The sequence below is a fragment of the Trichechus manatus genome, unplaced genomic scaffold (genome assembly GCF_000243295.1).
Source record: "Trichechus manatus latirostris isolate Lorelei unplaced genomic scaffold, TriManLat1.0 scaffold00030, whole genome shotgun sequence".
Lineage (NCBI taxonomy): Eukaryota > Metazoa > Chordata > Mammalia > Sirenia > Trichechidae > Trichechus > Trichechus manatus.
In genome coordinates, this window is record NW_004443966.1 from 18,716,592 (window position 1) to 18,740,056 (window position 23,465).

The following is a 23,465-nucleotide window of genomic DNA, read 5'->3' on the forward strand; positions in this document are numbered from 1 at the left end:
TGTAGTTTTTACCAGCAGGGGTCACTAAATATCAAGCAATAGTTCTGAAGTTGCCAGTGCTTATGATTCATCTGCTTTGACTGTTTAATAACATTTTATGAAAGGAAAGAAATCTGTATCATGTAAAATATAAATTTGTATAGTAAATTCTTTATTTTAAAGCATTTCTCTTGACTTGGGTTGTATATGTATAAGTTGTTTTATTTTACTCAAGGATGTTGACGTTGCAAGTCTCTCTTACACCATCAATGGGTTGAAAAAATATACAGAATATAGTTTCCGAGTGGTGGCCTACAATAAACATGGTCCTGGAGTCTCCACACAAGATGTTGCTGTTCGAACATTGTCCGATGGTGAGTCTGTCTTTCTTTGAAACAAATACCGTGCTCAGTGCCCCTGGTGTCATAGGTAAGATCATGGGCTTTGATGTCAAGAAGATTCAGTTGTACCACTTTTTGGTAGTGACTTTGGTCAAGTCAACATTTCCGAGCATGTTTCCTTATCTGTAAAGTGTGGGCAATACCGACTTCATAAGGTTGCTGTAAGGATTCACTGAGCACATAGAGCACTGTAGTGCCTGGCACTGAAGAGGCCCTCACTGTTTAGTTTTAGCAGGGACTTTTGTGTAAGTAAATGCTATCGTTTGTTCACAACACAGACCGTTCCAAGGCTGTTGGAAGGCTAGTCTTGCTGTAGTTAACAGTCATATCTGCATGCCCAATAGATCTTTCTAATTCCTCAATATTTGTGATAGTTTCATTTCTCACCTATAACTGTCTAAATTTCTAAGATAAATTGTATACATATACCCATGTGCTTGTCAAGCTACAGCTTGCCTAAGAGTTGAGTAGGTCAGGATCAGCATTTTTTAAAATCACATTATTTTGAGAATTGGACAGACAATATCAGTGTTCATTGCACTTAGTTGTTCATGAAACTATAGTTTTTTTTAAATGTGTGTATATGAATATAGCCCTTATATATAAACAGGCATGCTTTTAAAAAGCTATAGTTTGACTCTCTAAGGCAAATGGCCATACTTAAATATTACCAGTAAAGGAGCAGACTACCATCATGTGCCTTCTGGTGTGATGCATTGATAAAGGCTTGAGTTAGCATTTTGTGAGTGAAGAGGAAAGGAATTATGTCTACTTAAGCTTACTTTGCTTGCTGTAGTCACTAGGATGGGAGATGCTGGAGGGTGTGAGGGCCATTAACTTTGAGATACTCCTGCTTTATGTTCTGATATGCAGGAACTAAAGTTATACAACTGTTTGTTTAACCAGCAGTCCCAAACTTCTCACATCTAAATGAATGTTCCCTGCTATGTAGTTGCCTTGGGAAACCAGATGAATAGCTTTACTGAAGCTGTCGTTGCTTGAATGTCTCTTTGCTCTACTTGAGCACTACCTTCAAAACCAGTTTAGGAACCCTGCAAGAAAGCCGAGCTCATTGATTTATGCACATCTCATTTTGAACCATAATGATGTTACCCAGTTCATTCACTCGTCATATTCATTAGACCTGGTTCCAAAAAAACTTATGGCTCTTCCCCAAGACAAAAACAGGCTAACACTAAGAATATTCAAAAGGTTCAGAATCTGTCTGGAAGAGGGATCTAGAGAAGTTTAAAGCCACTGGCACGTCCTTGAAATAAGTATCTAACTTTCCAATGGTACAAACTGACTTTGGTATAAACCAAAATCAAACCCACTGCCATCAAGTCGATTCCAACTCATCGCAACCCAATAGGACAGAGTAGAACTGCCGCATAGGATTTCCAAGGTGATAAATCTTTACAGAAGCAGACTGCCACATCTTTCTCCCGTGGAGTGGCTGGTGTGTTTGAACTGATAACCTTTTGGTTAGCAGCGAAGCGCTTCAACCACTGCGCCACCAGGGCTCCTGACTTTGGTATGCGTGTATACATATGAATGTATCTAATTTTTTTTGAATGAATCAAACACAGCCACACTTCATCAGCATAGTACTATGAACATGAGGGCACTGGCAGCTAGCTGGCTTTACTCCTTCAGATTGCATAATTGGTATTTGAGATGTGCATTTGTGTGAAGTCCGGTGAAGAACAGTCTCATGATGGGTGATGTATGGGTGACTGAAAAAAAATTTTTCTTTTACCTTTTTTTTTTGGCCTGTCTAGTTCCGAGTGCTGCTCCCCAGAATCTGTCCTTAGAAGTGAGAAATTCAAAGGTAAAACTTCATATTGCTGGGGCTCATTTTTACTGGTCTATTATTGAACCTCAGAGGGGCTTATGGAGAAGGAGATTCAGTGGGAGGCTGTCAAAACAAATTAATGCTAATGTTATAATAATCTGCTTTTAAAAATACTAAACCTGTAAATTAGAACTTAACTGAAAACAAGCATACTCAGGCAGAGAAGTAAGGTGAGATAGGTATTATACTTGCTAATGAAACTGGGCTTAGATACTGTCTTAGATATTTAGTGCTGCTGTAACAGAAAACCACAAATGGGTGGCTTTAACAAACAAATTTATTTTCTCACAGTTTAGGAGTATAAGAAGCCCGAATTCAGGGTGCCAGCTCTAGGGGAAGGCTTTCTCTCTCTATCGGCTCTAGAGGAAGGTCCTTGTCTCTTCTGAGCTGCTGCTCCTGGGCAGTCTTCATGTGGCTTGGCATCTGTCTTCCCCTATCTCTGCTTCCTAGCTTGCTTGCTTAATCTCTTCTAAATGTCTAAACAGGTTGACTTGAGATACACCCTACACTAATCCTGTTCATTAACATGACAAAGACAACCTATTCCCAAATGGGATTATAACCACAGGCATAGAGGTTAGGATTTACAACACATATTTGGGAGGGGGAGGGACATAATTCAGTCCATAACACACAGCATCTCCAGTTTATTCTATTCAACTTTACTGCCTTTCTCTGACACCAAAATCACTTTAGCCTTTCTTCAGGTAAATTGTTATTATTATGTAAATCATAACATTCTAGATCTTACTGGTCCACAACCTTGGTGATATGGCAGAAAGAAATAATTAGCTTATGATAACATAGTCCCTTAGGACTGTGAGATGAACCTGTGTGAATCCAAGTGGACACCTGTCAGCTTGGTTGCATGTGTGCAAACCTTCCCTCTTGGTCAAGTTCTCACACTGTACGCTTAGGGCCACGTGTGCCTCTCAAAGGCCCAGGGCCCCTTCTGGGCACATAGACAACTAAGATATTCAGCCCTTTCAAAAAATGTGCCAGAACTCCTTTTCCTCTTTAAGAAATAACCAGCTGTTAATGAATGATCCCCTTTCTGAAGAATTCTAGATGGAAATAGTTTGGTTTCAGCTGTTCCACACTGGAGATGGGAAAGAACGTTTACACCTAACAGTAGTTTGCTCCGTAATCCAAGCAAATGCCTCTGACCTGCTTATATTTTCCTTCTGAAAACTTTTCTGAGACTTTTGCACAATGTCTTCATTCTGGTGAAATAACCAAGAGATCAGGGGCCCAAGACATGCTGCCCTGTATTGATCATCTTCCCATTCGATCATTGTTTTGATCAAGGTTTTAAAATGAAACCATATTTCTGAGTGATTATTCGGTAACTTTGTAAAACTCTGTCTGAACACCCTGCTGCCTTTATTTTCCTTCCCTCTAACATAGTTAAGTCAGGGCAATAATGCATGAAACCCTTCGGACCTAGCTTTTGATATATTCATTCTTCTCCCCATAATCTTGTCTTTCCCAGAGTATTATGATTCACTGGCAGCCTCCTCCTCCAGCCACACAAAATGGGCAGATTACAGGCTACAAGATTCGTTACCGAAAAGCCTCCCGAAAGAGTGATGTCACGGAAACCCTGGTAACTGGGACACAGCTGTCTCAGCTGATTGAAGGTAAGCTGCTTTGCACATAGGTCTTTTCTTGATAATTCAGATGCTGAATTATGCTAATTTAATAATAGCTGTGAGCTGTTGACTTATACAAACAAAAGTGTTTCAAAAACACTCTTCCCGGTTCCACCATCTCTGATTAGTGAGATTGTGTTTGATTTTGATTTCCTTGTGTTTTTTCTGTATTTTACGATTTTTCTTTTTTGAATATACAGTACTTTTTTGTAATCTGAAAAGAAGTAAAACAAAGCTGTATAAGCAAAGAAGTTATGCCCCTAGATCTAGTTGCTAACAGAGGTCTACAAAATGATTTTTATAGCACTGACACAATCCGTGTGTTTGTGGGCCTGAAGCAATATTTGTGAATAGCTGCAGCAGTGCAGTTTAATTATACCTGCTACTAGGGAGCTGCTACTAAGGACACTATAAAGTTTTAGAAAATTCTATCAGAGATAGCTCCTGTCATTTTGCTTTCCTTGCATGTGCAACAGAGAAAGTGGTATACCTGATAAAAACGAGCCCCAATGCATACTGAATATAGGCTTCCCTTGCAGATCACAGAAAATCCCCCTTCTTTCTCCAAGTAGAGTTGACTAAGCAAGGGCAAGGAGCATGGAAGGGAGACTGAGTGCTTTTTCTTCCTTTGGATGGTAAACTCATGCTTACAAAGAATCAAGACAGGTGGCCCTAAGCTGTCCTTACTCTGTAGTGATTTACATAGCTGTTTCATACTGCTGCAGAACTAACGGAAATCTGAGCAGAGCCCATTCTGCCCCCTCCTGCATTAGTTTAGCAATGTCTAGGCTCTGTTCTTCTCAACTCCATATGCCTCAGCCTCAGCAGCCTGTCCCTGCCCTGGGAGTAAACTTACACGGGCTGTGTCTGTAGGTGCACTGCCTCAGATGTATTGCCTTAGTTTTGTAGCTCAGCAGAACTTATCTATTTTTCATAAGCAAGCAGATGAATTTGAGTCTAGTATGTTTACATCCAACAGGTATGAATTATCGCTGTACAGTAGCAGGGCAAGTTTAATCATGAGACAAAAGCTCTGACTCAATTGATTTTTGCTAGGAAAGCCAAAAGCAGAGTTGGTTGAAGAGAAGCACAAGAGGTGAAGAATTAATTTCATCACCCTTTGAGAATTCTAACTTTCCTTACATTGTATCCCTCCTGGGTAGACACTGCAATGAAAGGATTTGAAAAGTTTGCCATCACCCACTTTCCTGTGCCCCCAGGGACCAGGTTACTGAAATAACCAAGATCTGGGGTTAAGAAGTGTAATTCCCTTCTTTGTAGGTACAAGTTTCTAAAAATTGAGAGAGCCACTGAGAGTGGAAATCTGTGCTCAAATGATCCAGCTTTCCTCCTTACTCCTCACCTCACAGATAGGATTAACTTCATTTGGAATAGGAGAAGGTGGATGTTTGGCTGCAACAGTATCTTCCAGTCTTTTAGTTTCTTCACATGAACCCCACATCTCTAAGCTGCAGTGAGTAAACATGGCTGCAGTAATGTTGCGAAGAGTCTCACTAAGGCTGCATTACAGTAAACTTGGTCAAGATGGTCTCTAACGTCATTCTCTGATCTTACTGTATTAGCAGCTCCCATCTGTGAGTTTTTTATTTTGAATATTTAATGATATTTATTGTATACAGGCACTGTTCTGGGTACTAACAACATAAAAATAGAGTCCTTTCCCATGAGGAGACTATTCATTTTCTCAATGGAACATTTGATATGTAAGCAAAATGTCACTTTTATAGTAAAACAGGTCTTTATCAAGAAAATCCTTGCATTTTAAATTCATCTCTAGATTTACTTGTTTAACAGGCTTTTCCCGAACCTTTATTAGCATGTGCTGGCACTGGGAATCCAGTGGTGGGCAAAAATGGAGATCTTTGCCCTCTTGGAGCATTAACTCAAAGCCTGATAAGTGTGAGGGCAAAATATGGATTACCACGAGCCTATACTGAATAATAAATTATATGATTGAACTAAGTTCTAGCTGGAAGAAATTGTCATTTCTTTTTTTTGTACCATTGTATCTTAAGGTACTTAACACATTCTGCTATATATTATGTATTGTGTGCCTTAGTTTTAGACTATAAACTCCGTAGGTTACTTAGGGGGAGAGAAGCTCTTAACCTTCTTTACATGTACTCTCTCTTGCTCACTTGCTCACTCTCTTGTTCTCACTCTTACATTCTGACATCTCCCCAAAGGGGAGGGAATGATGATCTGATTGGTTACATTCTTTCCAGACCTTGGCTGAGCCCCATGTTTGCTAATAGTCCAGGTTACTGTCTGTTAATGGTCATAAATACATGTACAGCCTGCTCTAGCACTTTCTGGTTCAGTGTATGTGGGGAGGAGGCAGGGAGGTAAACTGACTTGGGCCCAGCCATTTCACTCCTCCATCTTTCTTGTTCTTTGCCTTATCGTGGATAAACAGATTCAATATGGGCCTGCAGATAATAGAACCTACCATCTGTCCCCCAATACCATGCGGCAGGATTGATTAACTGAGCCCAGGCTCATCTTGTAGCCTGGCCAAGTTCTTTGAGTGGATTTTCTGTACTTGCTGCTGGCCAAAGAGTCCATGATTTGTATATGGGAAGGTAGTGTAATTTTTCATAAGCCTTATAAGATCTAGCACAATATCTGGTATTTAAGTACTCTAAAAATGTATGTGACAACAACTGTAAGGATGGCGCAGGACCAGGCATTGTTTCGTTCTGTTGTACATAGGGTCACTATGAGTTGGAACTGATTGGACGGCACCTAACAACAACAATAACAAAAATGTATGTGTACATATATTAATAACTGACTATATTATTATTGACTGTTGCCCTGCTTAGTAAGATAGAGTTTTATATCTGGATCTTTGATGCCTTCAATACATGGATAAATCATATGATTATTAGCTAGTATTAAGTACAATAAGGTTATATTATAGAAAAAAAATTTTTTTAACCTCAATTACTTACTGTATATACTCATGGGCAACGAGGTTGCTGAGAAATAGATATCTAGGCCTTATTTGGTATTTAAAATTTCTCTGCTGTGGTGATGGCGTGGCTCAGAGAGCAGCGCAGTAACCTGATGAAGGGAGCTACATCTTTGCATTCTTTGGCTTTTGGTGTCTTCTGAGATCCATGACTCTGTTCCTTTGTTGTAACTCTTTCATTATCCTTGGCCTCTTTTTGGCCTTAGATTCCTTAGTAACAAATGAAGGGGTTGGATTAAATGATTGCTAAGGTGCCTTCTAGCTCTTAAAAAAATAAGTCTTAATCTCCTAGAAGCTTTACTCATTTCCATTTCTCTGCTAGAGATGTGAGGGCTTCAGCCTCTGCTTTAGAGGCAGGAGCTACTGTGTTGTATTTATCTCTTGTTGGTTCTGCATTGACTTTAACTGAAACCTTATCAAGATAATAACTACGTACATCCTCCCCATTAAGTAGAATATCCAGGTCTTACTGAATTGGTGGATGAGATATTTGCTTTAATGAGTGATTATTAGTCTTTTATTTTTCCAAGGCTTTTGTTTCAGCTTGTCTTATTTCTTGTTTGGGTCTCAGGTCTTGATCGGGGGACTGAATATAATTTCCGAGTGGCTGCTCTTACAATCAATGGTACAGGCCCAGCTACGGACTGGCTGTCTGCTGAAACTTTTGAAAGTGACTTAGATGGTAAGAACAACAATTGGCAGGACTGACACATTCTGAGTACTAGCTGTATCAAATGAGTCAAACCGGAAAGCCATAGACTTTGGGTGTATATGACTTAAATCTGTGTGTGTTAGCATATTATACTGCTGTCGTTCTGTAATACAGCAGGGCTCCTGAATGTGTTTTTCCCGGGGGCTTTTAGAAGACTGTCCCTTTAAGCAGAACCAAAACAAATGAAAATTAGACAGGTGCTCTGGGTCTGGTTTTTTTACCAAGGCCATTAAGTAGATAGATGATCTGAAATTTGAAGCTGAGGCACATAAATCATGTCTTATTTCAGTTGCAGATTCCCTTTTCCCTTAGTCCTGGACACCCTGCTCTTTTTCTCACCTGTTTATTTAACATGTGGCCCCAAGTGGGTGTGTATATGTAGCCACCTGTGTCAGTGACAGGTGTTGAACTTGTGAAACAAAAGGCCTGAGCTTTAATTCTATGTCTCAGTTTACTAATTTTTAAAATAAGGTAGTGATTTATGCCTTGAAATAATGTATGTGAAAGATACTGTAAATTGCCACCTTTTTAAGCCTCTTATTAGGGGAATAAAAAAATGATTACCATCGCCATAATGTAATGTTTGTCCACCTGTTGACAATAGGCTTCTAATTTCTCAAAATTTATGCCTTTCTCGTTCTGCCTGGTAAGGTTTGGAGCTGGGACCAAGAGGGATAGGCACCTATTGAAAGGCAATTTACTTGTTTTTCTCCATTGAGTAGACGTTTTTGAATCTCTTTGTCTTCCCTTTCCAAATTAATATTTCAGTGTCATATTTTCTAACCGTGGTGTCAGAAGCCATGATATTAATAAAGCTGATTGGGTTTTGTTTTCTTCTTAGAATGCAGTAAAACCATGGGCCATGTTTCCCTGTGCATACAAGTTCTCTTTAAACTCTTGGCCACAATGGAAAACATTTAGCCCCAAAACAATTTGGCAGGGGACTGAGCACCATTCCCAAGGATGGTGAAATATCCTAAAGAAGGTGGGTCTCATCTTCCTTTTCTGGTTTCCTTCCCAGAAACTCGTGTTCCTGAAGTGCCTAGTTCTCTTCATGTCCGCCCACTTGTCACTAGTATCGTAGTAAGCTGGACTCCGCCAGAAAATCAGAACATTGTGGTCAGAGGTTATGCCATTGGTTATGGTATTGGCAGCCCTCATGCCCAGACCATCAAAGTGGACTATAAGCAGCGCTATTACACCATCGAAAATCTGGGTAAGTATGCTAAATCGAGAAAGTCATTGTGAGTGATTTTTTTTCTTTTTAACCTTTTATATATTGTAATAATCATTTTTACGGAAGAAGTTGCAAAAATAGTACAAAGAATTCCTATATAACCTTCACCTAGGTTCCCCAAAGGCCAACATTTTACCACATTTGCTTTACTATTCTCTATCTACACGTTCATTTTTTCTGAACCATTTGAGAGTTACATGATACCCTCTCTACCCATTAATACTTTAATGAGCACTTCCTAAAAATGAGGACAATTTCTAATGTAACGACAGTACAATTACCAAAATCCACACGTTAACATTGAGCCCCTATCTATAGACTTTATTCATATTTGCCAGTTGTCTCACTAATGCCCTGTATAGCAAAAGAAAAACATTGTTTTCTGGCCCAGGTTTATTTAGTTGTCATATCTCATTATTTTTCTTTGATGTAGAACAGTTCCTCAGTCTTTCCTTGTCTTTCATGACTGTTACATTTTTTGCAGAGTACAGGCCTTTTCTATTTTGTAGACTGTCCCTTAATTTAGATTTATCTATTTCCTCATGATTAGATTCAAGTTATGAATTTTTGGAAGGAATAGCCCATAAGTATTGTTGTTGGTACATCATATTAGGAGGCACATGATGTCTATTTAGCTTCTTATTGTTTGATATTAACTTTGATTGCTTGGTTGAAATGTTGTCTGCTGCGCTTTTCCAGTGTAAAAAAAAAAAAACAACCTGTTGCCATCGAGTCAATTCCAACTCATAGCGACCCTATAGGACAGAGTAGAACTGCCCCATAGAGTTTCCAAGGAGCGCCTGGTGGATGCGAACTGCCGACCTTTTGGTTAGCAGCCGTAGGTCTTAACCACTATGCCACCAGGGTTTCCTTTTCCAATATAGTTATTATTTTTTCCCTTGTAATTAGTAAATGGATTTTGGGGGCGGCACCTTGAGTCTTTGTAAAGATCTTGTTTTTCATCAAACTTCGACTTGCTAGTTTTAGCGTCTGTGTTGTTATTGTTGTGTGCCGTCATGGAGTCGATTCTGACTCAGAGTGACCTGATGGTAGCAGTTATTACTATGATATTTCCCAAATAGTGATTTTCCAATTCCATTATTCCTTCTATGTTTATTAGCATTCTAAGATAAGGAAGAGCTTTCTTTCTGTACCATAGAGAGAGAATGGACAGTGGGACCCTCTTTATACTGGCATCTGTGTCCATTTGACCTGTCTCATCTTTCTTTGGACATTTTTTTTCCTTTTTGACAAAGTAAGATGTTCCAGGTTCATCTAGTATTTTCCTAGCTCAGCCTTGGAATCAGCCATTTCTTCAAGGAACCCTGGTTTCTTTTATGAAAAATGATATTTACAAATCAAGATATAAACACTGTATGTGCTCGTTATTAATGGAGTAGAAAATTCTAAGGAACCTACAAAAAAAAGCTACTAAAACTATAAATAAGTTTAGCAAGCTTGCAAGATCATGTTTTTGTTAGTGCTCTCAGACAGTTCCAACTCATAGTGACTCCATGTGACAGTAGATCTGCCCCATGAGGTTTTCTTGGCTGTAGTCTTCACAGAAGCAGATTGCCAGGTCTCTCTCCTATGGAGTCACCGGGTGGGTTTGAACCTCCAATCTTTCGGTTGCAGCCGAGCACTTAACCATTTGCACTACCAGGGAGTTTAGCAGAGTCGCAAGATACAAAGTCAATATACAGAAACAGTTGTGTTTCTCTATACTAACAAGCTATTGGAAAATTGGAATTAAAGTAAAAGTACCATTTACAATAGCATCGAAAATATAAAGTACTTAGGAATAAATTTATAAAATATGTGCAAGATCTGTACACTGAAAATTAGAAGTTATTGCTAAGGAAAATTAAAGAAGACCTAAATAAATGGAGATACCATGTTCATGGATAGGAAGATGCAAGATTGTTCAGAAGACAGTTCTCCCAATGCAGTCCCAAGTAAAATCTCAGTAGAATTTTTTACAGAAATTGACAAGTTGATTCAAAATTTATACAGAATAGCAAAAAAAACAAGAAGAATATCCAAAAAAGTTTTTTAGAAGAAGAATAAAATCAGAGGACCCACACTACCTGATTTCAAAACTAACTGTAAAGCTGCAGTAATCAAGACAGTGTGGTGGTATTGGTATAAGAGTAGATGTTATAAATCCATAAAACAAGTCCAGAAATAGATCAATGCCTGTATGGTTAATTGAATTTTGACAAAAAGTGTTAAAGTAATTCAATGGGGAGAGGCTAGTCTTTTCAACAAAAGGTGTGGAAACAATTGGATATCTCCATGAGAAAGAAAAGGTATCTTGACCCTTATCTCACATCCTAAACAAAAACAGACCTAAATGGAAGAGCTAAACCAATGAAACTATAAAACTCCTAGAAGAAAACATAGTAGAAAAATCTACATGATCTTCGGGTAGGCAAGGATTTCTTAGGATGCAAAAAAAAGCACAAATCATAAAAGAAAATATTTGATGAATTGGACCTTATCAAAATAAAAAACTGCTTTTGGAAAGACACCAGTAAAATGAAAAGGCGAGCCACAGACTGGGAGAAAATATTCTCCTCTCAAATATCTGACAAAGAATTTGAATCCACAATATATAAAGAACTCTTATAACTCAATAATAAGACAATCCAATAAAAGGTGGGTAAAAGATTTGGGCAGACCCTTTACCCAAGAAGAAAAATCAGTAAACAGTAAGCACATGAAAAGATGTTCAGCATTATTAATCATCAGAAAAATGCAAATTAAAACCATGGTGAAATATTACAACACACCAACTAGAATGGCTTAAGTTTAATAGACTGACAATACCAGCAAAGATATGGAACAATTGAACGCTAGTATTTGCTGGTAGGAACAACTGATGGGTATGATCACTTTGGAAAACAGTTTGGAAGCTTCTTATTTACGATACCCCAACAGGGGATATAGCACAAATGTCCGTCAACAGGTAAATGGAAAATTATACTCTGTCCGTACAATGGAATACTACTCAGCAGTTAAAAGCAATAGACTGTTGATACAGCAACATAAATGAATCTTACAAAATGCTGACCAAAAGAAACCAGATACAAGAAAGTACATCTTGTGTTATTACATTTTCATGTAATATAGAATAAGTAGAACTTATCTATAGTGACAGAAAGTAGAACCAGGGATGTGGTAATTGACTGCAAAGGGTGAGGGGAACTATTCGGGGTGTTAGAAATGTTGGTGGCTAATTACACAGGTATATGTATTTGTAAAAACTCAGCAGACTCGGTGCATTTTACTGTTTATTAATTATACCTCAATGTTAATTTTAAAAACAAAAAATTAGCAATATTAATGTTTCATGATAGAGAGTAAATTGATTTTGGTAGGTTGGATTAGCATTATAGATCTTTCTTTAAAAGGCTTGTCTTTTTACTCAGAATCTGTCCAGACCAAATTTTTTATTCAAATCATTTCTTTGTGAACATCATTCCTCGGGGCAATTTTAAGTGTGTAACAAATAAGTTATCTTCCTCCTTTCTGATAGAAAATAAGCAGTAATTTAATGCTTTATTTGGAAATCAAAGTAGTCTTTCTCTTTTTCCTTCCAAGAAGAAACAGCGCAGCTAGTAACCTAGGAAGTGCTGTCTGCACATGAGCAGTTTTATAAGGCTATTGTGGGAGAGCAAAAGAAAAGCTTTGCTGGTAGGAAAAAAATGTCCCCTTGGTAACCAGCCTCCTGCTGTTTCCTTTATGCAACTACTGAAGTGAAAATCCTTTGCAGTGTAGGCAGGACATGGTCCTTGACCTTCAGGTGTTTTTAGGCTAATAGAGGAACAAAAGCAAGATGCAAGAAACAATTAAGTGAGTTGAAGTGAAGTGTGTTCAGAGAAAGGAGGGCTAGCAGGGCAGAGTAGAGCAGTCAGGGAAGACACTTAACTTGTGCTTGAAAGCCTGAGTCAGAATAGTGTTTGAAAACATAGAGATGAGAAGGAGCACTGCATTGTTCTGAAGAGAATAAACAGGTAGACTTGGTAAGAGACTACATGTTAAGAAGCAAAAACAATACACTTGGCATAAAATAAGCTAGAGCTATCTTTATCATCATGGATAAATCTCAGTTGCATATGCTGTTGAACAGAAGAAGCAAGTCAGAGGTGAAGAAGTACATTTAGGAATTCATTTATTCATCAAATTAGAGCCAACTCCTTAGCTTCAGACCTATGTAAACATCTGCCTACTGAATAGCTGTACTTGGATATATCCCGTATTCAGCTTGCTGAAAATTAAAGTCAGTATCTTCCCCCCAAAACCAGTCAATCACTCAACAAATATTTAATGAAAACCTGCAACATCCCAGATACTGTGCTAGAGATAGAGCAGGGAATCAAACAGACATGGTTCCAGTTATTAGAAATAATACCCTTATAAAATAATTGAAATTGTTCAGAGTGCTGAGGAAGAGAAAGGGGTATTTAACTAGAGAGTTCAGGCTATTTAATTAGGGTCTAATCCAGTCTTCTGCATGTGAAAGCTGGACAATGAATAAGGAAGACTGAAGAAGAATTGATGCCTTTGAATTATGGTGTTGGCAAAGAATCTTGAATATACCATGGACTGCCAGAAGAATGAACAAGTCTGTCTTGGAAGAAGTACGCCAGAATGTTCCTTAGAAGAGAGGATGGCGAGGCTTTGTCTCGCTTATTTTGAACATGTTATCAGGAGGGACCAGTCCCTGGAGAAGGACATCGTGCTCGGTAAAGTAGAGGGTCAGCAAAAGATAGGAGGACCCTCAAAGAGATAGATTGACACAGTGCCTACGATGATGGGCTCAAGCATAACAACGATTGTGAGGATGGTGCAGGACGGGCAGTGTTTTGTTCCATTGTACATAGGGTTGCTGTGAGTTTCAACTCACCCGACAGCACCTAACAACAACAATTCAGTCTTCATTGTGGCCTGTCAGATGAATAGGTGTTACCTAGATAAAGAGGGAGGGTAGGATGTGTCCCCAGCATAGGGACCAGCTGCACATGTGAAAGTCCAGTGGTAAGAGAAAGCATAGTGCTTAGTGAACTGAGAGATGGCCAGTGGAGATGGACCATAGACAACAAGGCAAAGAGTGGTGAGAGACAAGACCGGAGAGTTTGGCAGGAGCCAGGCCAGGCAGTACCTGATAGGCCATTTTAAAAATTTGAGATTTTATTAAAAGACTTGAAGATTTTTAAGCAGGATAGAGGACACATTCAGATTTACCTCTTTAAAAGATCACTGGCTGTTTGGGGTAGAATGAATTTGAAGGTAGCAGAAGTGGAAATGTGGAGACAAAGAGGCCGTTAGAATGGCCTAGGCAGAAATGACACTGACCTGAAGCAGTTGATGTCAGAGAGAAGGAGCAAATAAGTGAATGAATTTAAAATATGTTTAGTAGGTAGGATCAACAAGACTTGACAATTGTTTGCACATAAGGGATGAGGGAGAAAGAGGGAAGAAGGAAGAGAAAGATTTGAGATATCCAAGTGGAGATGCCAGACAGGCAGTTGAACATATAGATGTGGTGCTCAAAGAAAGGTCTGGACTAGAGATATGTATTTGCAGTCAGTGGCACATAAGTGCTAATCAAAGCTAAGGAAATGAATGAAAGCACATAGAGAGAGTGAAGAGTGAGGACAGAAGAGGGCTAGATTCAAGCTTGAAAATTTGTATCATGGCTGCTCTGCCTCTATCCTCAATTTCAGTGAATAGCATTACCATTGACCATGTTGCCCAAGTCACTTCTGTCTGCCATGGGAAGATCAGATGCCTCTGTATTGCCCATTGATATCTAGAGAGTGAGTGGGTGTCTTAGGCTGGGTTCTCAAGAGAAGCAAAACCAGTGAAGCATATACATAGAGAAAGAGAGAGAAATACTTATCTCACAGAAATGGCTCACATGGTTGTAGAGGCTGATAAGTGCCAAGTTCCTGGGTCCGCTGTCAGGATGGAGGCTTCTCCTGACTCATGTAGCTGCAGGGGCTGACAAACTCAAGATCAGCAGGTCATATGTCAGGCTGCTGGCTCACAGGCTGCAGAGGCCAACAAATCCCAAGATTGGCAGGCAGTATGGCAGGCCACTGGCTCAAGTTCCAGAACCGGAGGTCAGATGATGACAAGCCCGATGCATGATCCATAGCGAGCAAAAGCCAGCAAGCTTTGCCAGAACATCCATACATATTGGATGCAGGTCACACCCCCAAGGAAACTCCCCTTAAAACTGATTGGCTGATCACATCAGATCACATCATAGAGATGATTACATTGTGTCATAAAATGGAGGATAACTACATCATTATAGAACCGTCAAATTATATCATTACATAACTGTCAAACCACTGAGAATCATGGCCCAGCCAAGTTGACACACAACCTTAACCATCATAGTGGGCCACCAAGCAAAGAAGCTATTTTAAGCTGTTAAAGTAAGGCAGGCCGCTTGAGGTGTGACCACTTTGGAAAACTGCCCAACTTTGCCATAAGTGAGTGGAATGGGTCAACTCCCCACCCTGGAACACTTCTGTCAAGCCCGATCTTTGTGTAACTGGACCTTTGAGTTACCCATACTAAATCTTACCTGAATCAAAAATGTGATCAATTTTAGAGTCCTCTGATTTACCTCAGCCAGTTGGAAAATGAATACCATTCAGCCTGTTCAGTATACCCTCTTTTCTCTGAATTAAATGTAGCAGTTTGCATGATCTTCCAGAGAGAGTGTCTCTAAGTCTGGGGCAGCATTCTGGCCAGTCTTACATTACCTTCAGCAGCATCTCCAGGCCAACCAAAGCAGTGCAGTTTAAATCCTGGGCCAGATCTTATTCAACCAAGAAGTCATCATGATAGCTAGATGAGGTTTAGGAGTTTCTGGATTTGGACACCCCCTAGAGGGTTAAGGAGAGTCAGTAGTTACTGGGTTAACAGTTCATCTCCTGCTTCTCTACCTTGGCTGTTCTAATCCCTGTCCTTCAGGGGTGGAAAGGGATTTGTTTAGTGCCAAGCCCCACCTACAGGCTGCTGACACATGAAAATCCTGTTTACACATTCTCATTCAAGCCCTATGCCATACAGTAAACGTTATTAAACCATAATAGAGGCTAAAAGAGGCATAGTCATCCTCCACTCCTGGGAGTAATTCCTGGAAGTTGACCTTGGACAGTTTTTCTACAGTGTGTGTGCTTCCATCTCCACATCTTTCCCCACCCCAAAATAATCTCACATAAAAAGTTTAAAAAAAAAAAAAAATCTCCCTTCCTGACTTCTTTGCAGTAAGATCACGCACAGTGATGCTTGGATTTTTTAAATTCTATAGTGAAGAATCATTTTAAGTGTTTTCGACTTGTGTCTTTTCTTCAGATCCCAGCTCTCACTATGTGATTACCCTGAAAGCCTTTAACAACGTGGGTGAAGGCATTCCTCTGTATGAGAGTGCTGTGACCAGGCCTCACACAGGTAAGCCATCCTGTCTGTCCTGGCTTTCAGCAGTTTTTCCAGGAACTGAAGTAGCATGCTGGCCTGAGGCCTTCCTCATAGGTATCAGTGGAAGGAAAAGTATATTGCAGTTTCGGGCGCAGACTTCAAATATGAAAATATGCTTTCAGCATGGAAAGTTCTGGTAATTCCTGGTTTGGTTTTTGGAGAATATTAACAATCCTGCCATGTAAGCAATTCTGTGTAAATATATAACACATGTTTTTAATGTGTCGGGATACAGGAAGCATTTTTTAAGGGGATTTACAGTGATTTTCCATCTTTTGGTCATGTCAGTTGTAACTAAAATGAGTTAATAAATGAAAGGATATCTGTATCTCTGGAGGAATTACCTAAGTTGTGGATGGTGGCAATAAATGTATATGATTAGTAAATCCAACACTTGTTTCACTATTTGAGTTGGTTGGGAAAGTATTTTTCTATTTGCTTTTCATGAGTTTTATTTATATAAAGAGTATCAAGTCAGAAGTACTATCCATTCAATCAGTGGTACATTTATTACAGAGAAGGCCAAATATTATTTTTTTCTTTGTAATTTATTTATGATACTAAATGAATGATTTGTTTTATAAGGATCAGCACAAATCTAGTTCCTATGGAGAAAAAAATAAAAAACAAACCTGTTGCTGTCAAGTCGATTCTGACCCATAACGACCCTACAGGACAGAGTGAAACTGCCCCATAGGGTTTCCAAGGAGCAGCTGGTGGATCCCAGCTGCTGACCTTTTGGTTAACAGCTGCAGCTTTTAACCACTATGCCACCAGGGTTTCCGGTTCCTGTGAGAAAGAGGTTAAAGATGTCCCAAATGTCCAGCTTTTCCAAACTGTTGTCCCACTCCATCTTCTCTAACGTCAACTACTTCCCCTCTCCTCAGTAGTCTCCCTCCAGTCTTTCGGTTCTGTAATTCATGCAGCATCTCACAGAACTCACAAACTGTACTTACAGTTAAGTGGTTTATTAGGGAAATGACGGTATAGCTCAGGATCAGAAATGACTCAGGATACAGTTCTTCAATCAGGACAGCTTCTTCTCAGCCGTGTCTCACCTCTCCCCTGCTCGGGCAAGTGTCACAAAGCTCCTAGCTCCGTGGGTTGGCAAGCCCCACCGCAGCCGTCTCGCGCTGGTCTCCTGGTGCCTGCCATCTTGTGGCACTATTGCTCTTGCTACTGCTTTACCACTATCTCTTGCTGTCTTCTGTGTTACACTTCTCCCCTCTGTCTCTCTCTGTGTCTCTCTTTAAGCCTAGCAAGATGGCAAAACTGACCAATCCCCTTGTTAGGGTTCCATATACCTTATTTGCATGGTCCCACCTGCACAGGGGTACCATGCACCTTATTTGCATTATTAGCAAACTGTCTAATCGCCTTTGTGGGCCACAAGCAGCTTATTTGCATAGTCCTATCCAATCATTTGGTGAGACCATGGCAAGAAGGGTCACATAAAAGCAATCCATCACACCGCAGGTACCTTTAAAATAAGGGAATATACTTATCAATACAAAATTTCTACAGATATATAAAACATCTAATTTCTATCTGAATGATCAAGTTTATTGTAATAAATATATTAGAATTGCAAATTTTAAAGGGTACTGAAAACCAGAGCATTTATAATTTTCATAAATGTTCTTTTCCATTTGTTTCCCAGAATTTTGAATCTGTATTCCCTGCTATGTTTCCTGAATACTTTACATAATAGTGCAAATTTGGCAGTATTCTTTTTAGAAAGATAATCTCTGTCCTTTTTTTTAAGCTTTCACTTAACAAGACCAACACCACTACTACATGTTTGGTAGTTCTGTCCTGTCTTCCACTCCAGTGTGCTTACAGCTTATAAGTTCTTTTAAAATTTGCTTTGATATTCTAGAAAGGAAAAAATACCAGGTCAAAAAGAGGATATTTAAATAAGTGGCTTGCTACTTTCTTGTATCAGCCTATTATAGAAAATATCAATTTGAAATTATTTTCTTTTATTGTAACTTTAAAAAAATCTCCTGCTGGCTAGAAATATACAGGGAAGTTTTCCTAAGTCTTATAAGCTAGTTATCTTTTCCAAGAAGTTGGTACAAATAAAAAAAATTTCTCAAAGAATTCTAGTGATTTTTGCACCTGAAGGTACATTTTCTGTAACTAACTGGCATATGCCCTGACAGTCTTTGAACAAAGCCAGTGATTATAATGTGTGCTGTTCCTCTGCTGTTTTTAGTCCTCATTGTGTAAGAACTACACAAATGGAGGCTAGCTTGGCAGTAAAATTGCAAACAAGGCCTGTGCCGTTTCAGATTTTGAGTTTTAAGGGCTAGTCACCATAGCCACATGGGAAACTAATTTTAAAACTTGAACTTAAATCAGTCCACGCTTTCTTAGAAAACCTAACCAAAAGTTTTTAAAAATCCAAATGGACCCTGCTGTGTTGCCCTGGGCCCGTGGTCCTTAATGCCTTTGGCTCATTCTGGCCTCTGGCTATGATGTTAGAGAATGTGTCCGTTACGTATGGCACAGACCACCACATAGGTATAGACTTCCCTTTCCATCAAATAAGTATTCTGGTTTCTAAAGTTATTAAAGGCTTTGCCAGTTGGACCTATAATAACCATGGCACGTCCCATAACTGACTGGATTCATCAGTGGGGTGTTTTCTGACTCTACTGAAAAAAAGTACAGCAGCCACTCCAGCATATGGTGTCAGCTTACCTTTCCTCAAAGAAGAGTAACGCCCTTGAGTTCCTTTTGCTTTATTCGGTTATAAGCCATTCGGGTGTATTGACTTTAGACACAGGACATCAGCTGATCTGAACTTGACCCTGTGTGGTGTATCAGTTACTCCTAATACCCAGGCTAGGCTAAGTTGCCGTGGGCTGACATTCAGGACTCAAGGTTTGAAAGTAGGACTCTTACATGTCCAGTGATATGTGGTGATGACCCATGTCCTGAAAATTCACCTATATTCACTGAAATATCAAAACAGACCATAAGCTTTATGTTGCTTGTTCAGAAATTGTACCCTTGATTTTAAAAGCAATTTTTATGTCTCTTCATGATCCTTATTGTTCAGAGGATAGAATTTGCAAGTAATTTTAAGGAAATTCAAGCATGAAAAAGTTAATATGATCACTTGAATATCAATTTTTAATATGCCTATAGAATGCAGTAGAGATTATAATTAAGTACTTCTTCTCTAGACATTTTCCTACAGATTTTTCCTGAAAGAACAAAAGTGGATATATTCTTTTAAATGAATGATGGTTATCTATTAACTCCAGATTCTCTTTCTTTTTCTCTATTTCTCACCTTTCATTCCATTACATTACCCTGCATTTCCCTTTTATTTTTGTTTACGTTAAAATGCCACTTCCCTTTTTTAATTACTTTCTACCCAGACACTTCTGAAGTTGATTTATTTGTTATTAATGCTCCATACACTCCAGTGCCAGATCCCACTCCCATGATGCCACCAGTGGGAGTTCAGGCTTCCATTCTGAGTCATGACACCATAAGGATTACATGGGCGGACAACTCGCTGCCCAAACACCAGAAGATTACAGACTCCCGGTACTACACAGTCCGCTGGAAGACCAACATCCCAGCAAACACCAAGTACAAGGTACTGACACATTTGCTCTGGATGAGAAAAGCTAATTATTGATATTTTCTGATTCTAAAGTTATTGATTCATATCTTTCCAGAATGCAAATGCAACCACTTTGAATTATTTGGTGACTGGTTTAAAACCAAACACACTCTATGAATTCTCTGTGATGGTGACCAAAGGTCGAAGATCAAGCACATGGAGTATGACAGCCCATGGAACCACCTTTGAATTAGGTATATGTCATCAGAGTGTTTCTTCTCTTTGCAAGATATGGAAAGCCATTAGAAGTTCATGCTAGTGTTGTGCATCTTCTAAGTCATGAGACTTCTCATCACTTGCCTATACTATCAAACGGAAGAATTGAGTGCGTGAATTGGCATGTTTATATTTATAGAACACAGGGAATACCTACAATTGGAGTTTGGTGTTTACTATTCCAATTGATAGTGTTTTTAAATCACTGTACAAAAACATTAACAAATAACGGGATAGTATAATGCAAAGCGTACTAGATTTTTGGGATCAAGAGGCTAGCATTCTGTCCAGCTCTGCTCTTTACTGGTTGTGTGATCATGAGCAATCATCCAACCTCTCTGAATCTTGGTTTCTTCCATCTGTAAACGGAGAGTAGTAAGCGTTGCCTTTCCTGCTATATAGTGTCATTGTAAGGGTAAAATGAGGAACAGATGGGAAAGCACCCAGTAAATTATAAAGCACTCTGTCGATATAAGGGATTATTGTCATTAATCCTGCTTTACTGGTAAATTGTGATAGAAAAGATGAAGCAACCTGCCCTTCACCAAGCAGCTGCCAATGCCATGCCTCCTAGAGCCTGAGCACTCTACCAGGTGACCTCAAAGCTGCTTCTGCAGCTCTCTTGCGAACCAGTCAGTGTCTGGTTAGTGCCTCCCACTGAAACATCTGTAGGATTTCTGTTTGTAAGTGGACATGAGAGACAAAAGAAAACTAAGCAAATTAAGGAGCAAGCAGTTCATCTGAGTGTGAGGTTCTGTTTGCTTCGTGGTCACTTTTAGGCCTACCCCTCCACCCTTTGGACTTTCCTCACATGGGGATATGTGTAACCATTGGAAGTTTCTGTCTGTTCAGGCATCTTAACTCTTTCTGTCCTATGTCTGAATAAAAAAATGTAGCTATAATTTCTACCCAAACTGGGCTTGGTCCGAACATCTTTTTGTCTTCCGTGTAGTTAGTTGGACTTCCTACAGAGTAGAGGGTTGGATTTAGAGAGCCAGAAATATATTGCACAAAAGCTTAAATAGATCTTGAGTTTGCTTTCTCTGCCAGAGTTTTAAAAACATGTTTTGGCTTTAATTCCAACTCATTAGCTAATAAATGAGATTGTGTTTTCCCTTAGAATGTTTGCATTTCCATTTTCTACTCAGAGAATTCCTGTATTTTAGGAAGGGTAGAGTACATTTAAGCATGTATTTAATTTGCTCATTTCCCTACTAGTACTTCAAAAGTTTTCAGCCAGAACATGGAAACACAAGAAATACACTGTCATTTTTATTTCATTAGTTTTCCTGTTCCATAAATAGCTTTCATTTGAGAGCACTAACCTCAACAGTTGACAGTATGTTTTCAGCATAAACTTAAAGTGAAAAACATCAATTTATAAATCATTTATTCTTTGAGGTAATTGGGCTTTTAAAAGCCATATTTATTTTGGAAAGCCAAATAAATGGGAGACAGAACTATTTTACACTTAAAAACATTCTAACAAAATGGTCCAAAGTAGGGGGGATGGGAGGGATGTTACCTTAGGCAAATTACGTAACTTCTCTCATTTTTGGCTTCCTAACGTGTAAAGCAGGGATAGTGGTAACTACTTTTCAAGATTGCTGTAAATTGTAAGCGAGGTACTATATGTAAAATGCTAGGCATATAGTAGGCACTTGGTAAATGCAAGTGTCGTTTGATTTCCCTACATAACTAGCCTATATATTCTTGACCCCCAGCTGATATGCCAATTCTGGATCCTCACAGTATGATATTTTGTTTTTGAGACTTTGCACATTTTTTTTTTAGCTATTTATACACACATTGTGAGTTCTCTGAGGCCAGGAGGCTGTATCTTTTTCATCTTGTACTCTTTATGGTGTCTTATAAATGGAAAGGATTGAACAAATAGTAAGGTCAATTAAAATGGACATAAATTATTGAAAGTGTTGTTATTTTATAGTTCCTACTTCTCCACCCAAGGATGTGACAGTTGTGAGTAAAGAGGGAAAACCTAGAACTATAATTGTGAATTGGCAGCCTCCTTCTGAAGCCAATGGCAAAATTACAGGTAAGATGCCTTTGAGTGTGCCCTCGTCTGTGCCCTGTGCCTGCCTGGCAGAAGCCTTCTAGGAAAGTAGTGCCATGTTGTTGGCAGAAGTAGGAGTCTGGGGCTGGCCTGGTCATCTAATGGGGTGGTGTGAGTCATGATGGTCCTTGAGATTGGAGCAGGGGCTGCTGTTTGCTCATAGTGGCATGAAAAGGAGCTGCCAGCTGGTGGTTCTGACTCACATTGCCTGCATGGGTGAAGGGGATGGGATGCACTAGACAGCCTTTGGCTGTGGAGGGATGTTATGGACCTAGTTATTTTCCCCCAGGAAAGCTATTCTTTTTATTCTCTGACTGGATGATCAGTTTTGGAGCCATAGACCCTTGCCTCATTCTACATAATACCCAATAGAGATCCTGCTTTTTGACCCTAAAGCCCAGAAAAGCCCATTAGGCTTTCAATTTCTTTTTCCACCCAAACCTGCAACTTCAGCTTCCTGTGTCTTTACAATTAGAAGTAAAAGTTTGAATTGGCCTAGACCCTTCAGGGGACCTGGAATTTTTCCTTGGTCTTGCAGAAGAGAATCTTCCATAGTAGAGAGGACATCAGGCCTTCCTCAGCCTTACCAAGAAGGAAAGTCTGATCTCTGAATTAGCTGTTAATTCTTCCCTTTGAGCCTCTGCTCCATATAGGTGTATACTGAGCAGCAGGAATTTGTCCTCTGAAGTTCCTTTGTGTGAATAAGGGGCCTAAGGAGACTGGAAGGCATTTCTTACTACTGTCCTGCTTCTGGCTATCCATAGGAATCCCTTTCCATAAATCCCTGGTCTTTATGTCATTTTTTTAAGTTGTGAATTTCTCTCTTCTGTTCAAAAAAAAAAAAAAATAAGCAAACATGACTCACCTCGGTTACATTTTACTTTGTCTTTAAAAACCAGAGCAACTCAGAAGACCACTGTGTAGGTCAGGTCGGCTTGCAGCTGTAGCTCTTCTTGCTGCAATGGTGGGAATTGAGTGCCCTCTGGTGGAAGTACAGGTGACATTTCACTGTGGCTTCCCTCACCCCAAGTCTGGGAGAACTTAAAACAGAGGTTGCTGCCCATCTCCCAGTAGTTTTTCTCCTGGGCAGTCACATTGGCAAGAGCTAAAACAGCATGTTAGGCCAATATCGGTTTTCAAAAGTGCATTGTTTAGTTTAGAGCCTTTAGGATACGTTATTCAAATATTAAGGTGTTGAAAT

At 39.4% G+C, this 23,465-nt stretch overlaps 1 protein-coding gene across 1 annotated transcript in view; it reads left to right on the forward strand.

Moving 5' to 3' along the window:
• Window positions 1–23,465, forward strand: part of NEO1 (neogenin 1) — a 216,027-nt gene that overhangs the window by 163,024 nt on the left and 29,538 nt on the right. Inside the window, exons 11-19 of the mRNA XM_023729866.1 lie at window positions 215–353; window positions 2,162–2,211; window positions 3,728–3,875; window positions 7,454–7,564; window positions 8,616–8,810; window positions 16,209–16,304; window positions 19,724–19,947; window positions 20,030–20,168; window positions 22,139–22,246. Of these exons, the coding sequence (XP_023585634.1) occupies window positions 215–353; window positions 2,162–2,211; window positions 3,728–3,875; window positions 7,454–7,564; window positions 8,616–8,810; window positions 16,209–16,304; window positions 19,724–19,947; window positions 20,030–20,168; window positions 22,139–22,246 (1,210 nt within the window). The remainder of the gene's footprint in view (window positions 1–214; window positions 354–2,161; window positions 2,212–3,727; window positions 3,876–7,453; window positions 7,565–8,615; window positions 8,811–16,208; window positions 16,305–19,723; window positions 19,948–20,029; window positions 20,169–22,138; window positions 22,247–23,465) is intronic.